The sequence below is a fragment of the Nuphar pumila genome, chromosome 3 (genome assembly GCF_984573655.1).
Source record: "Nuphar pumila chromosome 3, dmNupPumi1.hap1.1, whole genome shotgun sequence".
Lineage (NCBI taxonomy): Eukaryota > Viridiplantae > Streptophyta > Magnoliopsida > Nymphaeales > Nymphaeaceae > Nuphar > Nuphar pumila.
The window spans coordinates 108,637,005-108,654,802 of NC_143251.1; the positions used below are offsets into that span (position 1 = coordinate 108,637,005).

Here is a 17,798-nt window from a genome sequence, read left to right on the forward strand (position 1 = left end):
CTTAAAGTCATAAGTTGGATTTATTGAAGAAAGGAAGAGAAGGGTGTAAAAACCCATGCATTTACAAGGGGGAACCTCCTCTTTAAATAGAGGAGGGAAGCACTAAAGAGGACCCATAAAGGGGGCTCCCTTCTAGTCGTTGGGAGCCCCAACGGTCATAAATATGACTGTTGGGGCCCCAACGACTAGATGGGTGGGGCCCCTTTATGATTCCAAAAAGCAAAAAGAAGAAATAAAAAAGAAAAAGGAAAAAAGGGAAAAAGAGAAAAAAGGAAAAAATAAAAAGGTACATTTGGGATTTACCAAAATACCCCTATCGGGTTTTTGGTTTATACAAAACTGAAAAAGAAAATATAATTATGTATATATACATATATACGTATATATACTTATATATATACTAATGTATATATATATATATAAGTATATGTATATATATATTTATATATACATAATTTAACTCGCCCCCTCAAACTTTACGGGGAGAAGACCGAAAGTTTGCCAAGAAGAAACATGAATCGTGGAGTTGGGAGCGCCTTGGTGAAGAAGTCAGCTAGTTGATACTCTGAAGTGACATATGGCAATGTGATGGTTCCTTTGAGATATTCGTCTCGAACATAATGACAATCCATTTCGATATGCTTGGTCCGCTCATGAAAAGTGTGATTGCTGGCAATGTATATCGCACTCTTGTTATCACAACAGAGCTTGGTGGGAGTGGAAATGTTGACGCCCATGTCACTAAGAAGACTTCTGAGCCACACAATCTCCATAGTTGTCATTGCCATAGCTCGATATTCAGCTTCAGTAGATGATAAGGAGACCTTCTGCTGCTTCTTGCATCTCCACGAGATGAGAGATTCACCTAAAAAAATGCAAAGACCCGTAATTGAGATCCGATCATTGGGATTTCCTCCCCAGTCAACATCAGTAAAAGCAGTTAATTCAAGAGATGAGGAAGAGGATAAGAAGAGTCCCTTGGAGATGGTATTTTTGATATATCGCACAATTCTCATTACGGCCGCCATATGGACCGTAGTAGGAGCGTGCTGAAATTGGCTCGCTGCATGAACCGCATGAGCTATATCTGGACGTGTGATGGATAGATAGGTGAGGGATCCAATTAATTGGCGGTAGGGAGTTGGATCTTCAAGAGGAACACCATCTTCAAGTCTTAGCTTCGCATTGATAACTTCAGGGGTCTCCACTTTCTTTTCATCAGATATTCCTGACTTGGTACAAATTTCTGCAGCTAACTTCATTTGAGATAAGATGTACCCTCGTGCTGAATAGGCCACTTCAATTCCTAAAAAATATCTCAAATAACCAAGGTTAGACATATCAAAAGTATCTTTTAATATAGACTTAACATCATTTACTCCATTTTTGTCATTCCCAGTGATGATCATATCATCAACATACAGTAGAAGCATAATAATGGAGTCACCTGTTCTTTTGACAAAAAGAGCAGTGTCAGTATAACAAGAAGAAAAACCTAAATTGATTAATACAGTACTAAACCTGTCATACCAAGCTTTAGGAGCTTGCTTAAGTCCATATAAAGCCTTTTTTAATTTTAAAACTTTTCCATTTAAATTCATACCTGGAGGTGGTTCCATATAAACTTCTTCATTTAAATTACCATTCAAGAAAGCATTTTTAACATCAAGTTGAAAGATGAGCCATTTTTTGACAGAAGCTATAGCAATAAGGGCTCGAACACTAGTCATTCGAGCAACCGGGGCAAAAGTTTCATCATAGTCTACCCCATACTCTTGGGCATAACCTTTGGCTACCAACCTAGCCTTATATCTTTCCAATGAACCATCACTCTTAGTTTTTACTTTAAACACCCATCTACATCCAATGGGTTTCTTGCCATTGGGAGGATCAATGACTTCCCAAGTTTATGCCTTTTTAAGAGCATTAAGTTCAAGCTCCATAGCTTCATTCCAATGATCATATTGTTTAGCATCATTGTAATGTGATGGTTCATGAAATGAGTGAAGAGCAAGAAGACATGCTCGATAATTAGGGAAAAAAGAGTCATAAGAAACAAATCTATTTGGAATCTTAGGAATGCGATTTGATCTTCTTTGAGAGGTTTCTTCTATCGACTCATTTTGAGAAAATCTTTCAAGGGCACATGAAGGATTTCTTTCATTCCTTCTAGAGTAGACTTGTATTTGTCTTGAAGCATTTTCTTCTAAGTTTTGATCATTATTTGGATGTTCAACAAGATCTTCAAGAGGTTCATTAAGATCAATATGATCATCTATGATGTTTTCATGAGGTAACAAGTCAAATAAAAAGGAATAGTCAATATTTTCATTTGGTTGATGCAAAAAACCATTTTCTTCTTCGAGGAATGTGACATCTTTTGAGATATAAAGTTTATTATTAAGGATGTCAAAACATCGATATCCTTTTTGTTTTTCGCCATATCCCCAAAAAATACACTCAATAACTCTAGGAGAAAGTTTATCATTTTTGCGAGTTAAAACAAAGCATTTACATCCAAAAATTCTTAATCTTTTATAATCGGGAGACATATTGTAAAGTTTTTCAAATGGAGAAAGATTTTTCAAAGAGGATGAAGGGATTCTATTGATGAGATATGTTGAAGTTAGAACCGCTTCGGCCCAAAAGGATTTTGGGATATTTTTTGAAATCAATAATGTTCTTGTAGTTTCTATTATATGCCTATGCTTTCTTTCCGCAAGACCATTTTGTTGCGGAGTGTTGGGACAAGAACGTTGATGACAAATTCCATTTTCTTTTAAGTAAGTTTGAAAATCATTAGACATATATTCACCTCCCGAATCAGACCTAAGAATAGATAGATTTCCCAAAAATTGATTTTTAACCATAGCATGAAATTCTTTAAAGAACGAGAAGACTTCAGATTTGCGACTTAAGAAGTATATCCATGTAAATCTAGTGAAGTCATCAATAAATACCACATAATACGAAAAGCCTCCTTTAGATAAAATAGGGGAAGGTCCCCACACATTGGAATGAACAAGTTCAAATGGCCGAGTGGCAAAATAACTTCTTTGAGGAAACGGAATAGCTTTTGATTTCCCCAAAATGCAATCTTTACAAGTCATGTGATTGTCTTTACAAGTATTGTTCAAAAAAGGGAAAAGAGACATTTTTACAAAATTTGGATGACCAAGTTTCTCATGCCAAATTCCAATACTTTTATCTTTAACAAGATTGCAAGATGACTTAGATGGAAGCGTCAAAAAGTCCATAAAATAGAGATCACCCCTTCTATGGCCTTGCCCAATCAGCTTCCCTGACTGGAGATCCTGCACGATGCAATCTTTAGGTGAGAAAGAGACTTGACATCCATGGTCGGTGATTTGGGAAACGGAAAAAAGATTTAAATTAATTTTTGGAACAACTCTTACTTTAGGAACAAAGAAATTTTGAGAATTTTTGAAGTCAAGTGTTCCAATACTTTCAATTTTTAAAGACGTTCCATCGGCCGTTGAGACATAGGAGGACATAGGTTCGGAGAAAACATTGGAAAGGGAGTTTTTATGAGATGTCATATGGAAAGAAGCACCAGAGTCTAGTATCCACATACCTGGAGGTGATGAAGAGTAGGCGATGGCGGCTCCGGATGTTGAAGGAGAAGACTTGAGAAGGTGTTGGAGAACTTCGGAGATATGATTAAGAGTTTCTTTGATATCTCTTTCTTTGGTACTTTCTTCCTTCTTTGGAGAATTTTCTCCAACCGCGGCAACCTTTCCTTTAAGCTTAGGACAAACCGGTCTAATGTGTCCCGGTTCATTACAATAGTGGCATATGATTCCCTTTCTAGGCCCATTGATATTTTTGTTAAAGTGGGGAGGTCTATATGCTTTAACATTAGAACCGGGCCTATTAACGGCCAAAACTTCATCATTCCTAATGCTCAAGCCAAGTCGAGTTTCTTCTTGACATACCTCGGCAAGAGCATCCTCAATAGGTAGGGCTTTGCTTCTATGGAGAAGAGATGCCCTCACTTGTTCGAATTCCGGGCGAAGTCCATGAAGGAATTGAAAAAAGTGCTCCTTTTCAATTTGTTCCCTTCTTAGTTCAATGTCTTGTGGAGCAACCCATTTGGGCTCAAGAAGGACAAGCTCATCCCAAAGAGGAGTTAGAGAGCTAAAATAGTCCCGGACACTCATATCCATTTGTTTGGTGGAACAAATTTTTTCTTGGCAAAAGAATTGCCGAGCAAGATCCTTTTGGGTATACATACCCTTAAGAAAAAACCAAGCCTCATTGGCTCTTCTAAACTTGGCAATATTGGCACAATTTTTAAGATCTACGTTGTTCATAAACCATGCCAAGATTTTGGCATGGTTGCTTTCCCAATCCTCGATTTTGGATTGATGTTCATTAATGGCTTTGATGCGCTCATCGCCATCTAAAGCCTTTTCAACTTCATTTTCAATTTTGGTAAGAACAAGAGAGGGTTCGGGAGTAGTCCCCGTAACAAAACCCCAAAGTTTCTTACCTCTTAGATGATTTTCCATAGCGGAGGCCCACATGAGATAGTTGGACCCATTTAGCTTGAAAGAGAGCTCCACTTTAGAGTCACGTTCCATCGGCACCAAATATACTTCCTTTCTTCAAAACTATGAGCGGCACGCTTTCCAAGATGTCAAAAGAGAAACCCAATCACCAACCTTGCTCTGATACCATGTAATGAAAAGAGGCGGAAGCACCAATAGAGCAAAAGTCACTCCTTAAGAGTGACTACAAGAGCCAAGAACACAAACACTAAATGTGCACACACAAAACTCACAAATATAGGAAATGACTTAAAGTCATAAGTTGGATTTATTGAAGAAAGGAAGAGAAGGGTGTAAAAACCCATGCATTTACAAGGGGGAACCTCCTCTTTAAATAGAGGAGGGAAGCACTAAAGAGGACCCATAAAGGGGGCTCCCTTCTAGTCGTTGGGAGCCCCAACGGTCATAAATATGACTGTTGGGGCCCCAACGACTAGATGGGTGGGGCCCCTTTATGATTCCAAAAAGCAAAAAGAAGAAATAAAAAAGAAAAAGGAAAAAAGGGAAAAAGAGAAAAAAGGAAAAAATAAAAAGGTACATTTGGGATTTACCAAAATACCCCTATCGGGTTTTTGGTTTATACAAAACTGAAAAAGAAAATATAATTATGTATATATACATATATACGTATATATACTTATATATATACTAATGTATATATATATATATAAGTATATGTATATATATATTTATATATATATATATATATATATATATATATATATATATATATATATATATATATATATATATATATATATATATATATATAAGGGGGGTCCGGGGGTTCCCCCCGGCGCGGTCATCGGGCAGGGGTCCAGGGGGGGCCGCCCCTGGCGGGGGGTTATAGGGGGCAGCGCCCCCCCCCCCCCCCCCCCAAATTTTTTTTAAATTCAGCAGCCCATTTCATAGGGCAAATTTAAAAAAAAAAACCAAAAAAAATGGACCATCCGCATCCCATTTCATAGGGCAAAATTAAAAAAACAAAAACAAAAAAATGGACTAAAATGACCTTGGGTGCAGTCAACACACCCAGGGTCGGGTTGACCGCACCCAGTGCGGCACCCTGCTAGCCGAGTCCTTGTGACATAGCTTATCACTTGATCTATTTATTTTTAAGAACCTTTCTTGTCTTATTCTATTGGTTTTCAAGTGTGAAAACATCTTCTTAATGTCACAAAATGGTGCGGATTTCAATGCACTGCAAGATGATCTCCAAGACTCAAAACATTATACATTTAAACAACAAAACTTAAGAATTAAAAGACATTAAAATGTAAATAGATAATTTTATGCATAATGGATATTAAAAGAAATACAAAATTAAAATTACATTCAAACCTCACTACAATGCACTCAACTAAAAACAATACAAAACCCTAATACTACCCATCACTCTGTTAACCTTACATATTCACACACACACACACACCCTTTATTTATAGAGGAGAAAGAGAGAAGAAAGTAAAGAAGAGGAAGAGAGAAAGTCCTCTCAATAGCCAACAAGGGAAGCCTCCCAACTGCTAGAATTTCTAGCCATTGGGACTAAGTCAACTTGTTTGACTTAGTCCCTAATATATATATATATATATTATCATAAATATATATACATATTATACGTATATAGAAATATATATATGTTATACTATATGCATATGTATACAAATAATCAATATACATATATATGTAATATACCAGTATATATAAAAAGATACATTTAATTTTAACACCCTTGTAAACACCCCAAATTTTCACTCTCCTTCACAAACACCTGCCTCTCGCCACTGAGACCCGTTCTCTAAATCCTTCGGGGAACTAGTTGGTCGATACCTGAGCCAGGGCTATTCAAAGCCCGAATTTTGCCCCAAATTTAGACGTTTCAAAATTCAATCTCCAATTTCAATCATCAATTCTTGCTTTCGAACAGAAATGTTCAATTCTTTGTCTCTGCTAGGGGTCCGGGACTTCAAATCCCTCATCCAGGGTTTGCCTTTTTGCATCTCATTTCATATCATTTTGCATCATTTTTTCATGTCATTTCATGACATTTCATCGCATTGCATGTTATTCCATCTTATTTTCGAGATTCAACACTTTTGTTTTTCAAAATCTTCAATTCAGATTCGAGTTTTAAAACCCTATTTCGAAATCAATTTCAAATACCTGGGTTTTAGATCGATATTGGCCATTTGTTAACCTTCGTGATCTTATATTCTTTTATTTCAAAATATTTTCTTTAGAAAGTGATCTGGATTCGTTTTGAACTTAATTTTTAATTGATCTCAATTCTCATATTAGACCCATCTAGGCGGTGTCACTTTTGGATTCCTTTGTTTCTCAAATTTATCAAAATTTCAGAGTCCTAGTCGGATCAGGATTCTGTCTTTTTACCTTTTAAACATTTTCAAAATTTCATTTTGGTTTTAAACCAGAGGTAGTTTTATCCTTTGTCTATTCATTTCATTTTGGCCACAAGCTTAGAGTCCTAGTCGGACTAGGACTCTTTTTCAGAGTTTCGGTCGGATCAAGACTCTACTTTTCACTTCTACTTTTATCTCTTTTCGAGAAAACCTTTCAAAATCTTTCATTTTGGCCAAAATTTTAGAGTTTCAGTTGGACTAGGACTCTGTCCTAGAGTTTCAGTCGGATTAGGATTCTATTCAGATTTCATCCTTTATTCCTATTTTTCACTTGTTTTAAAAAACCTTCTCATCTGACTTTCAAAAAGACAAAATCTTAGAGTTTCGGTCGAATTAAGACTCTATCACAGAGTTTCAATCGGATTAGGACTCTATCTTCCATCCCTATTTTTACTTGTTTTCAACAAAATTTGTCAAAATCTTTCATTTTGGTCAAAATTCTAGAGTTCTAATTGGACTAAGACTCTATTTCAGATTTTCAGTCGGATCAGGACTATATTTCGTTGTTATTTTCACTTATTTTCAAGAAAATCTTTCAAAACCCTTCGAAAAAAGTTAAAATTTTAGAGTTTTAATTGGATAAGGACTCTATTCTAGAGTTTGAGTTGGATTAGGACTCTAATTCTGACTTTATTTTTGAGAGAATCTTTCAAATACTTCTTCATTTATCTTTCAAAAAATCAAATTTCAAAATTTCAGAACTTTATTCTCAAAGTTTTAAAATTCCGGGACTCTATTCTACAGTCCTAGTTGATTAGGACTCTGTCTCGCATTTTGTTCATTTTCACTAATCCCTGAGAAGGTCTTTCAAAATCTCTTCGTTTGTCTTTCAAAAAAACCAAAATTTAAGAGTTTTAAAATTTCAGAACTCTATTCTAGAGTTTCAGTTAGTTTAGGACTCTGTTTTTAAAACTTCTGATTCTCATCGGGTGATTTCGACTTCGTTTCAAAACCCTAGTGTGGAGCCCACACAGTTGGCACCACATCTGAAAGAGTTTCAATCCATTTAGGACTCTGGTTGATTTAGAACTTCGGTTTTATTTTCAAACTTTATTTTCAAAAACTTTTTTTCTTAAAACCCTTTATTTCTTATTTTCAAATCAGTTTTCAACTTTCTTCAAGCGGGACCCAACCTGCAGGGGTGAAAAACCCTAATTTTCAATTTCATTTCATTTTACATCTTTCATATTTCAAAAATCTAAAAAAAATATTAATTAGCTCAGATGTCCTTTTGAAGTCTCTAAGGAAAAAAATCGTTTTAACCCTTTATTTTTAAAATTTCAAAATCGTTTCATGAAAAACAAGTGGGGCCCACATTGGGTGGCGCCACATTTGAAATTTTTTGGTTAGTTTTGGATTAGTTAATGTCCTAATTAGGTTAGGAGTTTTGAAAAATTCCAAATTGATTTTAAAAATTTCATTTTACTTTAGTGTTTTTCATTTTTAACTTTTAAATTAAAAGTTTTAAAAACCAAATGTGGGCCCCATGGATGGCGCCACATGTGAGGGAGTTTTAGGGTTTAGTTAGTAGTCAATTAAGCCAATTAGGTTAGTGTCCCACCTAGGTTAGTAGTCTACCCAAAATCGCCCCCCCTTAATTAGTCTTTTAGATAAAATTTCAAAAAGTCAAACAAATCTTAATTAAGGCTAATTAATGCCTATAAAAGGGGTATAGGGGGGTCGACCCCCTCATTAGCTCTTCCTCTCCTTCTTGCTGCTTCTCTCTCCTCCAGCATCCTCTCCTTCCTCCATTGGTGTAACAGCCCAAGGTAAGATCTTCTACTCCACTATTTTCATTAATTTTATTAATTTTTTATGCTTGTTTCTATGGATTTTACCATTGCCGCCCCTTGCATATTGATTTCAAGCTTAGCTTTCGTTCAAGAACCGGGAAATCGATTCAAGAAAGCGATCTAATGCTGTTTGAGGGCGATTTTCACGATTCCAATCCATTGAAATCGTTTGAACTATCATTTTTTATGTTTAAGCCAAATAAAAGATGAGATTCACCATTCAATGGGTCAAATCTCTCTTTTCGAGGGCTAAATCAAATTCTAATCGTGTATTCTCTAATTTTTTTTTAATTTATTTATCATACTCATGTTTATTCTATTCATTAAAGCATCAAATCTAAATTCGTGGTGTTATTTGCAAGTTTTTTTCATTATTTTGCATGTTTAGATTAGAGTTTATCGATAATATGCGATTCTTGACCCCGGTTACGCGGGAACAACATTATTTCATGTGCATTTTTTTGTCATAAAATTCTGATTTTTTTAGGGTTAAACCGTGAATATGTCAACATCCTCTAAAAAAAATTTTGGAATATTTTGAGTTCTGTAACTTTGTCAAAAAATCGAAAACCGAACTATACTTTTTGAACCGTGAAAATGCTATGTGGATTCGGGAACGACTTGCCAAGGCGATATCTCCCTCATTGGAGATTCGATCGACGATCCGTAAGTTGCAGTATGTTCGCTATCTTGTCTAGTATTTCCTGTAAAATTTTCAGATTTTTATATATCTGTTTGCTATTTTTCTTTTGTCAGAAATCAGAACCTGTTTTACAGAGCCCGTTATGCATTGTCTAAACCCTAGATCGACTTGTGTCGATCGTAGCTCCCTCACCAGAGATCTGATCAATGATCCGTAAAAAGGAGTATCTTCATCTGTGTGTTTACTATCACATGCTAAAATTTTATAATTTTTTAACACAGTTTGATATATTTTCCTATACCTCAAAACCGGATGTGTTTATTTCAACTCGTTACGTATTCGTCGGAATCAATCATATATTGTCGGAGCGATATCTCCCTGACTGGAGATGATTTTTTCGATCTGTAAAAGGGATTTTTTTTGTTTATCTGTCTAATATCTCTCTGTAAATTTTTATAAATTTCTATGGTGGTTTGATACCCGATTCGGGTCTAACACTGTGACAGGTATGTGCCCGCGGGCAAAATTGCGTATTTTAGGGTTTTTTTTCAATTTTCATATCCAAATAATGTCAAAATTTCTATTTCTCAATTCCATTTTAATTTTAGGGTTATTAGAAGTGTACATGTCGATTTTCGTGAATTTTAGTATTCATATGATATATTATTTGATTAAATCACAAAAACAGGGTGCCCGCGGAATTCCGATTGAAATGAAACACGGGCAGAAATTGCTATTTTCATGATATTTCGATTTTTTTAGGAAAAGCTTTATATTTTTAGGGTTTGATCATGTTTATAATCATGCTAGGGTGTTTCATACCCGATTTGGTGTTGATTTGAATCCGCTTGATCTTTAAATCAAAAGTTTTACAAAAATCTTTTCTGAAAACCCTGATTTCAAGGCCATAGTATTGTTTTAAGGGGCATTTTGGTCATTTTTTTCAAAATTCTGAATTTCAAAGTTGTTATTTTTATTATTTATTTAATTTTGCATCATCTTTTATTATGTTTATCTGAGGAAAACATGGAAAAAGGCTTATATCCGGATAAATCCAGTAATTTTCAGATATTGTTGGATAAATCTGGAAAAGCTGACATATCTTCACTAACAAGTTTGCTAATTTTCAGATATTGTTGGATAAATCTGGAAAAACTGACATATCTTTCTTTTTATTTTCTGTTATTTCAATTTAATTAGTGATGTAAATTAATTGTAAATTTGGAATAAGAATTTACTTTTCCCGCTTAGCTTAGGCTGCATTGCATCTAGTTTATTCTTTTATAATATGATTCGTGTCATGGATGATGATTTATGCATATTCGAACTCACAATGGTCTACACGAATGGCACGTGCACCAGCTTTTAAGGAGTTGATAAACTCGGTGGGTTTCATATTTGTGGCCATAGTCAGAATACGAACGAAACCCAGATTTATCATCTTTTTCTAAGCCACAAATGACTTACACTCTTAGGCATTTTAAGAAATCATTACATATTTTCAAAGTTTTCTAAATATTTTCTCCTTTTATAATCAAATGAGTTATATTCAATCCATATCTGTAGTCATAGTCAGGGATATGAGGCAAATTTATTTCATTGAAATTCTATAAGGCACATAAACTTTCTTTTTTAAAGGATTTTCTCAAAATTTCTCTAGAAAATATCATTTACAAGATTACATTCATGCATCACTTAGGTTTAGAATGCATCATGAAAAGGGTTTCACAAGGCTACACGCCGCTCTTTTTGATCAAATCAAAAATCCAATCTCAGAAAACCAATTTCTCAAAGTTATCCAGAATTTTCTTCAGAAAGTGATTTTCTCAAAGCATTAAGGTTTCCCTTTATTAAAAACCATTTTCAAAGACTCTCCAAGTACTTTTCTAAGTTCAATTCATGATTTTCTAAATTTCAATTTCGAAGTTCAAGTTCAAGAGAAATCAATTTTCTCAGAGTCATCTAAATTTTCTCAAAATTGATTTCCTCAAAACACATGACTTCTTCAGAAATCAATTTTCCTCTTTTTCAGAAATGCTTTTCCAATGTGATTCACGATTTTTAAAGTGTTTTTTTTTCCAAGAATTTCCATTTATTCCAAGCAAACATCATGTTTTTCAATCTGCATTTTCGAAAATTCATAGCACATGCCTGATTCTTTATGCATTTACGTAATAAAACATCGATTTAGACAAATTGAGTAAAGCAAAGCACATGATTGATCCTTGGTTCGATTATCTCTGGTTATGATGCCAAGAATGGTTGAACCTCGTAACGACAGACGAGTTCCATTCTTCGGAATTATCCTACATTTTAAAAACAGAGGCGAGTTATTTTCAAAATCTTTTTCAAAGGTCAGTTGGACTTGCAAAAGTAAAATTTTGTGATGATAACAACCCTCCTCAAACTTACTGTGACTCACTGTAAGTTTGTAAATACAAATAAGCAACCTATTACATAAAATATCATGTCTTTATCGATTTTTTTCATTCATTGCTTCCTTCAAGGGGTGATTTATCATATGCTCCATTACACGGGGGATCTTTAATTGTCATCACTCCTTGAAAACTTGTAAATAGAACACACAAAACATCCAACTATACTAAAACATATCTTAAGATGAGTTTGAATCATAATTATATTAGCTATATATTTATGGAGAGAGGATGGCCAAGCACACTGTATAAAAACTATTTAATCTAATATCATTTAAAAAGAACAAACCATTAATTTCAAATAAGATAAACTTTTAGCATTTTAATCATACATGAAAACATGCATTATTTAAAGGAAATGCACATATAAAAGACATGAATATTAAAGAAAGAACTCACAAGAGAGTTAAATCACAAGACAGTTTTACAGAGATATAAATAGGCATGGATCAATTAAAAGCAATATTTAAACTAACAATTAATGTATTTATGAATAAACCATGCAATAATTTAAAACCAATAAAGAAGTCACATATGGGTCAAACTTTCAAGAACACATACTTAGAAATAATCTAAAAAAATCCCAATGAGGATTCATACAATTATAATAGAAGTGCCCAAACACTCAAGAGCAATCAAATGCACACAATAGCCACTATGGGCATACCCATATAAGATTTTACTAATGAAATGCTTAGAAAAGCATGTAATAAAATATGCGGAATTTACAAAAAACAAAGTGCAAAAACATATTCAAGTCCAAGCGTTGACAACATAAAGATACGAAGGCCCAATACAAGCACAAAAGTGCATAAGTACAAGTCTACTATGGGACAACACAAAGAGCAATATAAACAAGAAAAAAAATATTCTTTAATGAGTATATGCTTGAAAAAGCATATACTTATACAAATAATGTAAAACAATTAACCATGAAATAACTCATGTAACTAAAGTATAATGCAAAATGCATGAGAATATTTCAACAACCATTTCTCATAAAAGAGAAAATGAGTTTAGACAAATTACGAATGAGTTTAAAAAAACACATACATCATATACAAATCATGTAAAACAATTAACCATTGAATAACTCATGCAACTAAAGTATAATGCAAAATGCATGAGAATATTTCAACAACCATTTCTCATAAAAGAGAAAATGAGTTTAGACAAATTACGAATGAGTTTAAAAAAACACGTACATCATAGTGAATGAATTTTGTAAATTAAAACACTGGTTTAACCACCACAAGCAATCACCTCCTAGGCCTCCAAACCACAAATATCAAGTGTATCACCAACTAAAACAAGAGCATAATCATCATGCCACTAAAGGGCCAAAGACACACACGAATGTGTGTATAAATATCTCTTGTCTACATATAATGACACTTAAAAATAAGTGTATCAGCGACTAGAACAAGAGCGTAATGCCAACGAAGGGCTAAAATCACACACGAAGGTGCGAATAAACCTCTCTTGTCTACATATAATAACACTAAAAAAATAAGTGTATCAGCGACTAGATCAAGAGTATAATGCCAACAATAGGCTAAAATCACACACAAAGGTGTGAATTAACATCTCTTGTCTACATATAATGATACTAAAAAAAATAAGTGTATCAAAACAAAAGTATAATGCCAACAATGGGCTAAAATCACACGAAGGTGTGAATAAACATATCTTGTCTACATATAATGACACTAAAAAAATAAGTGTATCAACGACTAGAGCAAGGGTATAATGTCAACAATGGGCTAAAATCACATACGAAGGTGTGAATAAACATCTCTTGTCTACATATAATGACACTTAGATAAGAGGCATAAAAATGAGAAGACACCCGAGGTAAGAAGGCTTGTAATGGAAATACACTAATGTCATCAATAAGAATATTAATTTTAAACATATTTTGAAATACCATGGTTTTAAAAATAGATAGCCGTCACAGATACACATAATTATAAGCATCCATAATAAAGACAATGACAAAAAATAAATAAGTGATTCAACACACCCACAATCAGAGATTACATAACTGTTAGTTAGAGTCAAACTACAAGTTGACAATCTAAAATGACATAAAACAAGATACACACAAATCACTCTAACAAACATCTCTAATTCAACAATAATAATGCCAAGAAGAATGATGCATCATATAAAAGTCCTTGATGGATAACACAAATGCCATAAGAAAGCAATAAATACTCACGAAAATCAATTTTCAAGTTCATATATAAGAACCGATTTGAAAAATAAAGTATCAAATCAGATCCTAATAACGATAAATGTAAATTTTGAATGAATATAGTGCAGTTATATGCACAAGTGTCAATTGATGCAATTATACGCAATACAAGATGTCTCGTGACAATTTTCATAATTTTGAATAAGCAAATAACGAGTCATGCCCAATATAGGCACTCTTCATAAAGGTGGTGGAATTATGAAGTTTGAGAATCCCACAAAAGATCATAAGTCTACCAAAGAAACCAAATGCACTAAGCAAATCTTATACAAAAGATCAATAAATCTCATTAAAGAGACAATAACACATATGACTTAAGAAGTTAGAGCTAAATCATAAGTCTATTATGAAGCAATTGAAGACAATCAAATGGAGATTCCCAAAGAGCTACGTATATATGATCACACTAAACAAGAGATTTTTCTCTTAATATATTTTTTAATAAGCATGATGTAGAATATCAATATGCAAAAGAGAAATCTCAAAAGATAACCATATTTTATACGATAACAAGTCAAATTTATACCTTTCAATAATTAAGGCATATAAGAAAGAAAATCTTAATCCAACACGTGTCATTTGAAAATAATCTTTACTTAATGGAGCAATATTGCTCAAATATATATGAAATAACACATTTAAAAAAAAACCTCATTAAAAATAGATCACGATAAAAGATTATGCTTGATCATAAAAATTTCAAAGATAGTTCATACATATGTCAAGAAATATAAATTTTAGTATTTTTCCAAAACACATAATATTATAAGAAGCCACATATTCAACTTGAGTGGATAACTACAAAGGTGATCTCTAAGGAACACACTCGCAATACCCACAAAGGGAATAAAAAAGAGGTGTTTTAAACGAACATAATCACAAATCCCACAAGAGGATACACAATAAGGAACAATACAAAAATAAATATTTTTGATCAAATAAAATCAATGTGTAGAAGCATATGCAAAATATAGTTTTACACTACACGTATCCATAGTCTAAGACATATCAAAACATCACACATTTTCACATACTTCACAAAAAATATTTATTTTTAACATAACTTCTTTTTAAAACTTACCATATATATAAAAGAAAAGAAGCCCTTGAATCCATTTCATTTACCAATACGAATCCTTTCCAAGACCACTGCCTCGCTCTAATACCATGTCACAAAATGGTGCGGATTCCAATGCACTCCAAGATGATCTCAAAGACTCAAAATATTATACATCTAAACAACAAAACTTAAGAATTAAAAGATACGTATCAAAATGTAAATGAATAAGTTTATTCATAATGGACATTAAAAGAAATACAAAAATAAAATTACATTCAAGCCTCACTATAATGCACTCAACGAAAAACATTACAAAACCCTAATAGTACCCATCACTCTCTCAATCATACACATTCACACATCTCCTTTATTTATAGAAGAGAAAGAGAGAAGAAAGTAAAGAAGAGGAAGAGAGGAAGTCCTCTCAATAGCCAACAAGGAAAGCCTCCCAACGGCTAGAATTATTCTAGCCGTTGGGAAAACGGCTGGAATTTCTAGCTGTCGGGACTAAGTCAACTTGTTTGACTTAGTCCCCAATATATATATGTATATATATTGTGTAAAAATATGTATATATATTATCATAAATATATATACATATACATGTGAATGTATACGTATATGCTGTACTATATATATAAGTATGTATATATACAAATAATCAATATACATATATACATGTATATATAAAAAGATACATTTAATCTTAACGCTTAACATGTTGCTGTACTGCTGTGCATCCATATATTACAATAACCAGTATTGGTAATGCAGTTTTCTGGGAGATTTTCAAAATTGTCTTTCTTGGGAGATTATTGGGAAAGTCTAGGCAAATTGTAACAGATTAGTAATAGCTCCTAATCACCATCAGCTTTTACTGATTAATAATAACTTTTTTTTTCCGATAAGGTACTTGTTTTCCATCCATTATTCTTCTCTTGCATGTTGTCAAATATTCTCTCATGAAGTGATTCTTCACATGGCTTCCCACTACCTGATTCCTCTCAAATCTTAAGTTCGTCTGCTTTTGTTCTCATTTGACAATTATGGCATAGAATATCACCAAGTAGGCTTGGAGCCCAACTGCCTGGTGGTTTGATTATCTCATGTCTATTCTGGTTTCTCTTTCATGTGCCTCTTCTATTTGTATGTTGATTTCCTCTAATTTTTCCATCATAAATTGGAATTAGCTGCCATTGTCCAACTTGTTTTGGTTTCACAATCCTTTCAAAATTGCAACGGTTTTACCTGATCGTTTGTAGGGGCGGTTCGAGATTTTGTCATTATCAGGGTCATTCCTACACTCAGAAATTGGTGGAGCATCATCAAGAACTGGTGGACTTAGTGTGTGTTTATCTGGGGCAGATGGTCGTATTGTTGGAGGTGGTGTTGGTGGTCCTTTGATTGCAGCTAGCCCTGTGCAGGTACTGCAGTTGTGGGGAACTCTAATTCGTTGCTCTCCGCATGTTCTCTTGGTGCAGGCTCTAATTGATAAGTATTTACAGGTTATTATTGGTTCATTTCTGATTGATGGAAAGAAAGATTTTAGCCATGCTGGAAAAGCTGAAGCTTCAGCTAGCAAGTTGCCCTCATCGATGGTTGGATCATCAGTTACACCTGTAAGCTTCAGATCAATGTCAGACTCATCAAAGTTTTCAGGCAAAGGAGGGAATAGTGATCATATGGCGGGAAGTGGATTTATGCTTCAACCTCGGACATTGCATAATCCTCGAGCAAATTGGAATCTCCATATTGATTCTGAAGATAAAGTTTAAATTAGGCAGGGGATTTCCCAAGTACTTCATTGGTTATTTGCTTGTTTTTCCAACTGATTGTTTGACTTATATCTTTGCAAGCAAAATATAAATTCTGGTTTACGATTTCATAGAGTATTAGTAGGCTCTGCCTCGAGTTAACAGAAATAGTTCTGTTGATAGTGATCGTTGTGTGTCTGTTATGCTGAAAGTAGATGTTGAAGGCTTCATCAATCAACTTGCTTATTTTCTGTAATTTCCTATAGATGTTTGTTTCATTTACAGCATAAGTATGCTGTTTGGCTACTTGTGAATGGTTTTGCAGGAAGGGGTGATCATGATCAATCTCATGATGGAGATGACCATTTGAGAGACTAGACAAGAATCCCAACTTAGTTAAAGCCTACTTTGTATACTTATCTGGATCAAGAATACATTTATTGACAGACTCTCTCCTTTCTGTGCCCAATGACCATATATTCTGTGTACAAGTTCTTACTGTAACAGTTTTGCTCCATGATCAGAGATTTTATCTGATTAGTTTATGCACAGAAATCAACACAGGTTCACCTGAACTGTGTTTTACGTTTGTATAATTTATTCAGATGAAGCTCAAATTTCCATTTGCCGCGGTTGATCAGTTTTTCTTGCAGATCTATGAGATAAACACGCCTGAGTAGTCAATCACTTCATAAAATGTACTATTTTTTAAAAATAACTGAATCGGGTCCTGTTTCATTTTGCTAAGGGCTAATTCTGAATCGTCTGATTCCAATTGTTTTTTATAACATTGGTTAAAACTGTTTGAGATGCATTCGTATAATGTGAAAAAGAAAAGGGGGGAGAGATTATTACAAGGTGTGAA

The 17,798-nt window shown here is 33.8% G+C and overlaps 1 protein-coding gene across 1 annotated transcript in view; it reads left to right on the top strand.

The window, feature by feature from the left end:
- The window catches only part of LOC149843250 (AT-hook motif nuclear-localized protein 10-like), a 49,019-nt gene extending 31,957 nt beyond the window's left edge, over positions 1 to 17,062 (top strand). The window contains exons 4-5 of the mRNA XM_089999677.1: positions 16,442 to 16,603; positions 16,685 to 17,062. Of these exons, the coding sequence (XP_089855803.1) occupies positions 16,442 to 16,603; positions 16,685 to 16,954 (432 nt within the window). The 3' untranslated portion in view covers positions 16,955 to 17,062. The remainder of the gene's footprint in view (positions 1 to 16,441; positions 16,604 to 16,684) is intronic.
- Positions 17,063 to 17,798: the final 736 nt, after the last annotated feature.